Source organism: Onychostoma macrolepis, chromosome 11 (genome assembly GCF_012432095.1).
Source record: "Onychostoma macrolepis isolate SWU-2019 chromosome 11, ASM1243209v1, whole genome shotgun sequence".
Lineage (NCBI taxonomy): Eukaryota > Metazoa > Chordata > Actinopteri > Cypriniformes > Cyprinidae > Onychostoma > Onychostoma macrolepis.
In genome coordinates, this window is record NC_081165.1 from 6,460,620 (window position 1) to 6,473,168 (window position 12,549).

General features: G+C 39.4%; 1 protein-coding gene across 15 annotated transcripts in view; it reads left to right on the top strand.

Moving 5' to 3' along the window:
* atp2b2 (ATPase plasma membrane Ca2+ transporting 2) overlaps positions 1 to 12,549 on the top strand; it is a 147,429-nt gene that overhangs the window by 67,086 nt on the left and 67,794 nt on the right. For all 15 annotated transcript variants that reach the window (XM_058791058.1, XM_058791070.1, XM_058791055.1 and 12 more), the window contains exon 2: positions 5,985 to 6,559. In XM_058791058.1, the coding sequence (XP_058647041.1) occupies positions 6,361 to 6,559 (199 nt within the window). In that variant the 5' untranslated portion in view covers positions 5,985 to 6,360. The remainder of the gene's footprint in view (positions 1 to 5,984; positions 6,560 to 12,549) is intronic.

Genomic DNA, 12,549 nt, shown 5'->3' on the forward strand with positions numbered 1-12,549 from the left:
CTGATTATGTGATGCAAATGATGCACTATGGTAAACGAGTTTTGAGCATGTAACATAGTATTGTGTAAGGAACCACACGAAAATAAGTCTTTATTATTCGATAATCTGCCCCGTTTTTGCAATGGAAAGAAAGTTTCTGCATTTGTTTTTCATTTCTGCAGTGAGTTGCATGTATAAGTAAGTTTTTGGAGTTTTGCAGAAATATAGGTAGAGGCATATTTTTCTAGTGAGCCTGTGTTATAGACAGTTACAGTGCTGTAGTGTTTAAGCTTCAAAAATGTTCTTCTTATGACTCGTGCGGTATGTTTCAAGTCTGTATATTCCAAGCTGTCGTATGTCAACATTCATGGTAACTGCATGACAAGCAGTGGTCAGTATGATTCTCCAAATGTTAATTATTGTGGGGTAAAATATTCCCTCCATGTTCAGACAGAAAGTGAAAGGAGCAGAATGTTCTAGTTTCTGTATGTTGACAGTGCAGTGTCGAAGAGTTCGCTGTGCTCTGTCTGATTCCACACTCCCCTCTCCACTCGTCATTACCGCAATCATTAATGTCTCTCCTCATTTCACATGGTGCAGGGTGCGTCCTCACCGCCTCGCTCCTTCTGCAGATCAGCAGGGAACGATGATGCTCCCGCATTCTTGAGCAGTTTATACTGCACAGTGACAGCTTTAAAAAGAACCTCTGAAGTTACTATCACTATAGCATATATCACCAGACCCAACTACACAACATAATGACGATGTCAGCTACAACTCTGTATTTGCTCTGTAATTGCACTGACTACTCTAAAATATGAGACATACGGCCCTATGATTTCCGCGATGCAGAAAACACAGACTGGTTCGTAGAATCCAGTTAGGGCTGGGCGATATATCGAACACGATATTCATGCGCATCTCGTCAGTAAAGCCGGTTCCGTGATTAGCGCTAAATCTCCATCACCTGTTTTCAAATAGAGCGCCATTTAATACACAGAGCTGTAGTTCACTGACAAGCTACGCAATATCGCGTTCATTATGTGATATGTGATAAATGAATGGTGCAGACGCGTGGTTTCATTTACCACAACTACTGAAGCGTTACATATATATATATATATAACATTTTAGAAAAGTATGATTATATTAAACATAGTAATGATCAACAAAATTGATCTAAAAATTACGCACACACACACACGCACACACACACACACACACACGCACACAAAAAAAAGCTAAAAAGGCAGTCTTTCCCATTTCTATGATTTAAATATGAACCATCTGACTGAATTGCAGAGATTTTAGGCAAGTGTGCTTGATATTGCCTCACTTTGCTCAGCTGTAAAACTGTGTGAGCAGTAAAATGTGTCAAAACTAGCATTTTGTAATGGTAAACCACTACTCACTGGAAAACATAGCTTCTTGTTATTTGGAACTATAGTCACATTACTGACAATGCAGTTAAAATAGTGCCGTTATTCAACGCTGCAAAGTGCACAGACATCATAATGTATCCCATAATGACTGATTTCACATGTAGAGGAGTGTTTAAACTAACAATTACATCTTCATGTTCATTTACAATTAAATGTGTCTCATTAAATAATTACAGGTCTGCATTAATAATGAAAATGCCTGCACTTCCTCAGATTGCTGTAGCATGTCAATTATTATATTACTTGTTTGAGGATGGCTTAGGAAAGAGCAGCTACTGAGAAGAGATACTGGTCAAAGAGAGGAACCGAAAAGCACAGAGTGCTCCATAGACCTTAGTCAGGATAGCACCATATTTCACTTTTGAAAGGAACGAAAACAAGGCTTTGAAGGACGGAAGTACAGAGTGTTCAGTGGATTGTACTCTTCATCTTCCCAAAAATACTTTAAAAAATCTAACTTAAAACTGTTAAAGTTTTAAAGTTGTATGTTTTGATATGTGATCAAATGTCTATCTCTCACAGCCATATTTTCATCTGTGCACAGTTCAATGCTATTGATCCTGATGAAAGCCTGCAGTTGGAAGGATGCTACTGTAAAGGCTGATTTTGTCTGATAGTTGTTATTAGAAACGATAGAACACAAACACACACATTCCTGTTGCCTTTTGGGTGATGCATGGGCTTTGGGGTTTGTCCCACACACATTATGTAACTTTACTGATTTAAATGCAGAAATTAGGACATTTCATCAGTGTAAATAATCCCTGTTCTGTTAATGATTGCATATTAGTTATTAAAGGTGAACTTTTATCTTCAACAGTTCACAGTACACCCTCTGCCCAACATTAAATGTTGCCTCTCATTAAACTGTATTGCTTTTTAAAAGAACTCACCAATATTGTATTACGGAAGCCACCAGTATCAAAAAATAATAAAAACACTGCAATTAATAAATGTGCTGAGTTATGTTCAATCGTTTCAACATGTCACAATCTAGAACCAGGCGGTTATTTGAATAACTGCTAATCAAGGTATCTTTTGAAAGTTTTGAATGTGTGAGCTCAGCTATATATGATTAGACTGCTGTACAGGTTCATGTTCAGTCACAGATTGTCACATTAGAAGCTGTGGAAGCCTGGAAGAATCTCCCTGTACTGTATATTATTCCTAATAAAAGAAATAAAGCAGTTTGCTTTGAAATTTCTTGCATAAGTTTAGAGGACTTCCTAAAGGTCTGAAGTTTCAACTTGTAACTTGTTTTGTGCCTTGTTTATGTTTTGAACACATCATTTGTCTTTGTCAGTCTTTTTCTTTGCTTTCATAAATCAAAACATAATTAGACTCAGAGTGCAGGTGCTCTTTGGGATGGTTTGTCACCTCATTTACAGCGATAGCATCTTGTGCTGAGAGCAATATCTTCCTGAAAGCATTGTTGAAATATTGCGCATGGAGGTGTAGTGCTGTTGCATAGTCTGTTCATATTATGCACAGTGTTGTTTCACAGTGATGATGTGAGAGGATCTGTCACAGCATCCAGATAGGAGCAGCTGCACCTGTATTATTACCTGTAGTAACCTTCTGGAGGACTTCATTATGCCTCCCAGAGAGACGCTACGTTAACGATCATTGGCACAGCTGGTGGAGCTGGTGTTGGGAACAGGAGAGGATATTGATTAGTCCTGAAGGTCCATGGAAAGCAGGCCCGTCCCATACTGGGCCACTCGTTCCCACCGTGATTTCAGCAAGAAACATGTCCTGCTTGGCAAAATCATGCTAGAGAGCTTCACTAATAAATGTTTGGACAGAAATGATGGTGCTCCATTCATAGAGGTGCTGTGTCAGGACTGATGCGATGAGCCATTCCCTAGTAAAAAAAAAAAAGTAATTTAAAATACATTTATTTCATACTAAGTATAGTTACAATCTATTGACATATTTACTGACATATCGCTCAAGACTTACTGATATAAAAAAATTATAATTAAACTTTATGTGGAGTACTACTTGTGCACATTGTACATTTCTTATTATTTAGCCTAAAATGTGTTTTAATGTCAGTATTGAAGAGGATTGTATGATCTTTGAATAATATTGGTCTTTGAATGCAAGATATTTAAAGTGTACCTGAAGTATACTTCTGCGCAATACAGTGCACAAAATTAGTTGTTCCAATTTAGCAGACTTGAACTTTACCAGTTTAGTATAGTAAAAGTTCAACTGCAGGCCGGGTATTTTTATTAAGTACAGTACCAGTTAAAAGTTTTTGAACAGTAATATTATTAACATATTTTAAAGAAGTCACTTCTGCTCACCAAGCCTGCATTTATTTAATCCAAAGTATAGCAAAAACAGTAAAATTGTGAATATTTTTACTATTTAAAATAACTGTTTTCTATTTGAATGTATTTTGAAATGTAGTTTATTCCAGTGATTTCAAGCATCATAACTCCAGTCACATGATCCACCAGAAATCATTCTAATATTCTGATTTGCTGCTCAAAAACATTTATTATTAATATTATGTTGAAAACAGCTGAGTAATTTTTTTTTAGAAGAAAGAAAAAAGGTTTTTGTCTTTATCATCACTTTTGATACATTTAAAGCATCCTTGCTAAATAAAAGTAGTGCTGTCAAATAATTAATCGCATCCAAAATAAAAAGGTTTTTGTTTACATAATATATGTGTGTATACTGTGTATATTTATTATACAGACACATGCATGTATATATATTTAAGAAAAATATGTTATGTTTATATATTAAATATATTTATATATAATATAAAATATAAGAATATGAATATATAAGTGTATAAACAAAAATATTTTCAAAATATATACTGTATGTGTTTGTATTTATATATACATAATAAATATACACAGTACACATACATATATATAATGTAAACAAAAACTTTTATTTTGGATGCAATTAATGCGATTAATCATTTGACATTTTGGATGTGATTGATCATTTGACAGCACTAAATAAAAGTATCAATGTCTATCATTTCTATTAATTGCTATTTCATTATTTAAAAAACATTAAAATCTCACTATTCAAAAACTTTTGACTGGTAGTGTACATAAATATGTAAATGTATTTGTAGTATACTTTGCATGAAATGTATTTCAAATACATTTTTAGTATATTTCTTTTTCACTAGGGTTCACTCTTAAACACATCAAGCTAGAGTCTGGAAATGCAGGCAGAGTGTTCTGACAAATAGTTACATGTTAATTTGCTCCTGACAAAGACATTCTGTGAGAAAAATGCAAATGTTTCTCATTAGAAATGGTACTGATTTTCTGTCCCAGCAGTTTAGTCTTTCAGATAGATTCAGTCAACAATCGTATGTCTTCTGATGAATTATGGTTGGTTTAGGTTGTGTGTGCTGTATTGGGAAGCTACTTTAAAATGAACTGTATAAACTATATTTAGTCTAAAACTGTACATACATACATACACATATATATATATATATATATATATATATATATTATTATTATTATTATTATTATTATTATTTTTTTTTTTTGAAGTAGTACAAGATACTAACCAAAATAAGCAAATTACTTGGAAGCTATTAAAGAGCAGTTAAATGCATTTATCTTCATATAACAGATGATACTTTTTAATTGGGCAGTTACAGCATTAATTAAAACGTCAGTTGGGATGACATTAAAAACTGATTTTGACTCATGGAAAGAGGGGCTAAAATCTTTTATTTAAGAGAGCACATATGATTATAAAGCCTCAGCTCGCTTTGCGGTAAAGCTGTCGGCATAATTCAAAATGCAGCAATGTAGTGTTTTATCATGATACACCGTTTTTAAGTTGGAAACAGTAGCTTGTTACTGGAAAAGTGACACTATTTTAAAAACCACTGAGCAACTGTTACACTGCTGAAAAATGTAGCAAGCAGCGTCACTGCCTTCAGATCACTACTCCTCAACCATGCTTAGAAATGCTGCAATTTGCAACACATTTAACAAGTATTTGTGGCTTTGAGTGATTTCAGAAAGTGATAAATGTGAGAATTGCCCTACAGGATGTAGCAGGTTAGTTAGCTGGTGTTCAAATGGTGCTCTATGCATCACAGATGCATTAGCGTGGATGAATTATATAATTCTTTACCATCACTAGCTCCCCTCCAGCTAACCTTGCTGCAGTGTGGGATGCATTGCCCGCATTTCTTGATAGTGATGCGCTCCGCAGTCTCGTTCAGATCACACGAGTGGTGTAAACGCTCACATGTCCCTCCAATATTTACATGGCTCTGTATTTAGTCAGAGAGCGATCAAAGCGCAGCATGCCGCAGCTATGCATGTGATGAGGAGAATCACAGGAATAGATGGACACCCCCCCACCTCTGTGTGCGAGCGAAACGCAGATGCGTTGACGACACAATGTGCTTTCCTAACGCCTCTCTCACTTTTGTGCTGCTCGCACCTCTGAGAAACACTCATGCTTATCTCTCTCTCCCTCCCTCTCTCTCTCTCTCTCTCTCGCCCTCCCTCCCCTTCTGTCCTCCTCTCTCTCTGTCTCTCTCTGTCTCTGAAGGAGTAATGGAGCGGATCACCATGTAGACAGCAGCCGTCGGGAAGCAGGTAGAATGGGAAACCACGTATGGAGAGCCGTCGGTCTGCAGCCGTGGTGAGCGCAGACATCCTCAGGACCTCAGCCGGGATCTCGCGGATGGCTGTCGCGTTCCCGCTCGCGTAACGCCGAGGAGCCTCCCGTCAACTGCGGACAGCGGAAAGGATCTTTTTTCTCCTTCATCCTCTTCTCTCACCTCCTGTTCTCTCCTGCATTGCTCTCGTTTTTTTTAGACACCTGTTCTCCGGCCGCACCAGGGACTCCTTCTCTGCCCGTGTGGCGTTTTCTCCATTTTTCTCATCCGCTTTGAAGAAAAGCTACCAAGCAATACTCAGCCACCATGGGGGACATGACAAACAGCGATTTTTACACCAAGAACCAAAGAAACGACAGCAACCATGCGGGGGGATTTGGATGCTCGCTCATGGAGCTGCGTTCCCTCATGGAGCTCAGAGGAACGGAGGCGGTGGTCAAAATTCAGGAGGACTACGGAGGTATCGAGGGACTGTGCCAGAGGCTGAATACCTCGCCGACAGAGGGTGAGTGTGCGCTGTCTCATGCCACCATCACACAATCATCCCACATGAACTCGCTCCCGAACCGTGACACTCTTTCAAACGATAATCATTTCCATTCCTGTATGCTGTGAGATCTCTCAGACAGGTTCTTCCCCCTCAGACCTGCTGCTGATGCTGGTTGGCTGTCTTGCGGAGTTATTAACTAGGATGTGTCTCCCAGGCAACAGCACCGGGGTCAAACTAAATTTGATACTTTGTACAATAATAGTGTTGCTGGGTAGAAGAAGCCATGCATGCTTCTCCATATGGTTTTAATTAGAGATGCAATGACTTCAGGATCCATTCTTGCGCATTTTCTCGCATCGAAAATCAACAGCATCACCTTTAGAGCAGAAAGGCGCTTGCCCGTGTCCGATGGTAAAATGGTGTGATTGGCGTCTTCATTGTGGCATGATTTGTTATGGCCTGACAGTGGTGCGTCTGTGCTATCCAACGCATGCACCATTTGATCTTCTCCTACTGGAAGCGTCGACATTTAAAACATGTACGTAGCTGTGTGTGATATATGTGTAGGAGTAGATAGCTTGTTATAAATGTCATGTATTTCTCGCGTTCCACCATATTGTGAATTCAAATGACTTTTAAACTGGCCTTCAGTAGATGTGTTACCTACGACAGCACTAGAGCACTAGATTGATAGATCCGTCAGCCTGGAGGACAGCATAATCTTGCCTTCTCTGCAAACTATGTGTTTGGTGTGAGTGTTAGGAACATGTTTAGGAGCAGGCTGTTGCTCTGCTCTGCTGGAGTGACTTGTGCTGACACCCCAAGTGTGACATGATAATGAAGACAAATGGTCACATCTAGTCTTGTTAATAAGCTGAGCAGTTATGCCTTCTCTCTCAGGACGCAGTCACCACTACCCAGCAATGGCCATTTAGCACTATCATACACCACCACCTAAGATTCTTCCTTCCATTTTACTAGTTTAGCCCATTTTGAGTCCACCTATGAAGCACTATCATACGAAAGATGCTTTAGAAAGAAATGTTTAGCAGCTTAAACCACTCACAGACATACTCCCCTCCAGTTACTTTTAAAAGTAATGCATTACAATATTGTGTTACTCCATAAAAAAGTAACTAATTGCGTTACTTAGTTACTTTTTATAGAAAGTAATGCATTATGTTACTTTTGCGTTACTTTTTGTCACCTGGGCTGGGCTTGCTTATTTATTTTTAATAACAGAAAACCCAAAAGTTATATTTTTGGCGACTGTAAAGGCCCTTTCACACCAAGGGCCAGTTGCATAAACATAGACACTATGTTAAGACTGTGTGTCTTAAGAACTAGTTTGACTAATTATCAGTTAGTCAAGAGGTAATCAGTTTTGCTTTTCTCACTCAAATTGGGCCAATCTATCTTTATGTAACTGGATTTAAAAAGTTATGACCAGTTTGAACGAAAACAAATTAGATGATTAATTTTTAAGACTAGTCTAAGTAGTTTATGCAACTGGCCCCAGGAATGAAATTAATAAGCCTCAGGCTGAAGAAAATGGCATATCTACATCTTTACAGTGAAACAGAGGAAGTTTAAAGGCAAGAATTTACACTTAATTGTATGTCAGTTTTATGATTTTCAACACGACATGCACCTCCGCCAAACAAAAAGTACAAATGACCTATGCATTACCTAAAAAAACTATTCAAACTGTTCAATGAACAAGAACGAGAAACCAGGACATGCAAGTTAACCAGGTCCCCACCAACTGATCTACCAGTCCAACAAAGTTGACATTAGCCCCTTCAGCTGGTCAATCTTCTGGACCAGCTTGAACCAAATCATGTCCAGATTTGACCAACTGGGATCCATGAAACAGCAGCCAGTTGTAGCTGGATTTTCCCGCAGGGCGGGAGGCATCCAAACAGTGAACACGCTCCAGACACTAATGTGTAACTTTATCCCTCTTCGATTCCTTCAAGCGCTTCAGTCAATACTTGTGCCTTTAATCTATGCTTACCCTACTCATACTACAATCAATGATGAACCAGGGCTGATGGTCCGGTCATCTCTGCTGAGTAAAGAAATTGCTCTATAAGGACAACACGAGTCTCCCTGGATCCCCCTGGATGCTACGGTACATTACGTGGGTAGTATTGAGCCGCTAAAGCGCCCACTTTTCCCGAAGTTGTGGGTGTTGGCCACTCTCACAGAGAGAGTTCCTGGCAGATGGGAGCTGAGTGAGATATGGAGGAGCCTGGCGACCTCCCAAAAAAAGAGAATGCATCTCCTTTAAGTCCGCTCGCTTCACATAATGCTGCTGCTAGCGACCACATGCAGGACGGATGCCACACATCATCTGAAAGCCTGCAGGTCGAGGTACAGGTAACGATGATTAATCAGAACCGGGGAAATCTTTGAAGGACGAGGGAAGGGTTGCTATTTTTACACAGTACAATGAGCAGGAACGAATGACTAAGTCCATGCGTTCAGACAGTGGGAAAGACATTTCTGTCTTCGCTGCAACCACGGTAAACAATTTGCTGTAGAGGTGGGCTAGGGCTTGACAATGCCTAGCAGCTATTGTATGCTAATGGTCTCAGCGTGCTGTGCCCTAGCACCAGCTGCAAGCCGGCCAGAAGTGTCTATTCGCTCACCGTGACTGTCCTCCCCCATGCCTTCCTCTGTTCTCATTTCTATTTCAGTCTGATGGCCCATCTCACTTCGACGCAGTGCACATCCTTGCCCGAATTAGCCTGTTTAAAAGTAACCAACATTTAGACTGTCTCGCTAATCTCTTCGCTCACGTTTCGCACATCCTGATGTGTCTCCTGACTAATTCATAATGAAATGAGAGGTAAAATATCTCCCGAGCCTGGCCCAGTGCAGCGGAGGTGTATTAAAGGCACAGATGTGAAACTTTTAACCTTGGCGCTTAATAGCACTCTGGCATTGAATGCAAATGCTTCTGCTGCTGTGGAGAAAATGCTAAAAGCAGCTAATAGCCAATTTTTACAGCAATTAAAATGGAAAGAAACAGAAGGGCTGTGAATATTGGGAGTGAGACACTCTGTGTAATCCGATGCCGCATTTAAACGGTAAGAGGCACTGAAGGTCAAAGCGCGCTGGCAAAACATCCCAGAGCCAAGCTGCAAACACAACATGACCGCAGCTCATACAATGAGCATCAGTGGGCCAGCTCCACTTATCCGAGCCACCGCTTCACCTGAGCGATCCCTGGCGACGTTTTGACATTGTGCTGAAGGACCCGGTTCTGGAGCAATGACAACGGCTGTTGGCTACCGGATCACATGGCTGCTTAAACACTGTCCCACCTTAGCTAGGCTGTGCCCTCGTCCCATGCCCTTGATCGGCATGCTAATCTAGTCCGCCAGTCCGCGTTCTCATTCCCCTCTGACAAACCTATTTAGTCTAGGGTCCCAGCAGGAATTGCTCAGAAGGAGTACAATCTCCTCTAATAAGGACAGTAGTGCTGCCCTGATTCCAGCAGCCATTCTTAAAAGGAGAAAGCACTTCCCTCAGAGGACAGATTATAAATAAGAGACCAGGCCACATTTCTCCTCTTCTGAGAGACAGATGCTCCTGAATGGATGACCTTGGAGGGTAGTTTGAGTCGGTGATGTTGGCACAGAAAAGTACGTGACACATGTAACATGATCAGGGGCTTAAGAGTGATCTGAAAAGGGTCGGGGACACATCGCAAACCTTATTAGCCTGGCTCATGAATATTAATTAGGAACGTCAATCAGTAGTTGCAACTCATTTGCTGAAATACAGCGAGCGCTAGGCGTGTTAGGATTACTGTTCACACATTCATTCTTTTGATGCAACTGGTTGGAATTGACTTAAAGCTGGTCTTGAAGAGTGACTTTGCCAATTTTATATGTAAACTGTATAATGATTTGGGTCTCACTTTATTTTAAGGTCCAATTCTCGATATTAACAAACCATAAACTATGGCTTTTGCCCCAATAAACTCTAAATTAAAAATAAAGATAGTTGTTAAGTTTAGGTGTTAGGTAGGATTAAGGATGTAGAATATCCTAATATTCTGTGCAGAATATGTGCTAATATGTTAAAAATAAGCATGCTAATAAGCAACTAAAGTAGTTAATAGTTAGAATTGATCCCTATACTAAAGTGTTACCATAATTTGCACTCTTTCTTCGTGCCAACTGCACCGTAGTATCCCCGGTTATGTCATTCCAATCTGTAGTCTGTATACATATCACATTGTGAAAATACATATTGCATTTTTGTATCCCTTCTCACAGACACTTTTGGCTCGTTTCCACCGAGCGGTAAGGGTCAGTATAGTACAGTATGGTACGATTCGGGACTGCACACCCTGATCCAGCTTGTGTTTCCACCGCCAACATCACCCTTACTTGGTAGGCGTGGTGTATGTCGGAAAGTAGCGATCGAAGATAAAATGCGACAATAAGCACAACTCTGCCTCTTTTTATTAAATGTCAGTTTTAATGAACAATAATAGCCAATTTAAAAGTATAAGTACAAAGTATTAAGAGGCTTATATAAGAGGAAATAAAGACAAAGCAAACAATTTAGTCAAACGTATGCAACAAAGTCAGCGCTATACTACGGTAAAGTTCAAAATAAATATATAAAGTTGAACATAAGCTTGTGTTCAGTCAAAACGAGGAGCAAATAATAGATTCATGAGACTACGAATGCCTGTTAAATATACCCCAAATGAATTGTATCTCATGTTTAATCACTACAGAGACATCAGAGCCAGCCGCAAATGTCAGAAGGACTAGCCGAGCTAAGGCTGCTCGAGGCGGATACATGAGCAATGAGCACCTGGTGACCTCCTGGATCTCCGAAATCAGAATAACAAATTTTCAAATAGGTGCTATCTTTATAAACAAACTGCAGATTTGAGTTTTAAACAATTACATTCTCATGACACAATAACAGTAATATTTTGAAAATTATGCAGGTTTTTGGGCAATGACATTTCACAAGTCCACAAGAACAGACAAGAACGCGTATTGAGAAATGGCTATTGTTCTGTGTGAAAATATAAAATGATAAAATACACTGTTGCCTTTTTCAGTGTCTATTTACACTAAGTGCAAATAGCCCGCCTTGTTGGCAGAGGCTATTTACTCTAACTCCGCCCACCAAAGTGTGATTGGGATAGTCAACACTGCAAAAAGACGCTTGCTCGACATCAGCTTCAGTGGCGTAGATGCTTGTGCTTTTTGATGCGATCGACCCGAGTTTGAACTTGCCTTTTGCCGAACTTTTTTTTCCCTTTTCAAATCTCATATTGCATCGGAAAGGCATTTATTTTTAATAAAAATGAAGGAAATAATCAAAATGTTGAAAATAAAGTATCGGGTAGGGTTGGGTTAGGGTAGGTGTAGGGATGGCTTTATTGTCCCAATAAGGTGGCATCCATTAAATAATTTGAATTAAAACTATAATTTACACTCAATACATTATTATTGCGTACTGTTTTATAATGTACAACAATACTGAGGTGCAGATAATTGCCACTATTTGCAATAAGTAGTATAAATGGCATAAAATCTTGCTATTTTAACATAGTGTAAATAGAATCTATAGTTATTTGCACTTAGTGTAAATAGCATATTGTTAAAAATACTGCTATTTTCACTTAGTGTAAATAGTATCTATCGCTAAGAAAATATGCTATTTGCACTTAGTGTAAATCGTGACGATTCTAGTGACGATTCTAGTCAACCAATCAACATTCTGCAGTGAGTTTAGCTCCACCCTTTTGGTACCTTTTTCTGTGCTAGGTACCCCAACGGAAGGGTACCAAAAAAGTGGTACCATTCCCAACTTCTGACAATGGAAATGGACATACTTGCGTACTGTACGGTACTGTACTGAACTGTACCGCTTGGTGGAAATAAGCCATTAGATCATGCCAGTGCGTTATGGGTGTTGAAGTTTTCCTACATTTTTTGGTAGGGCAACTTCACCTGTTTTTC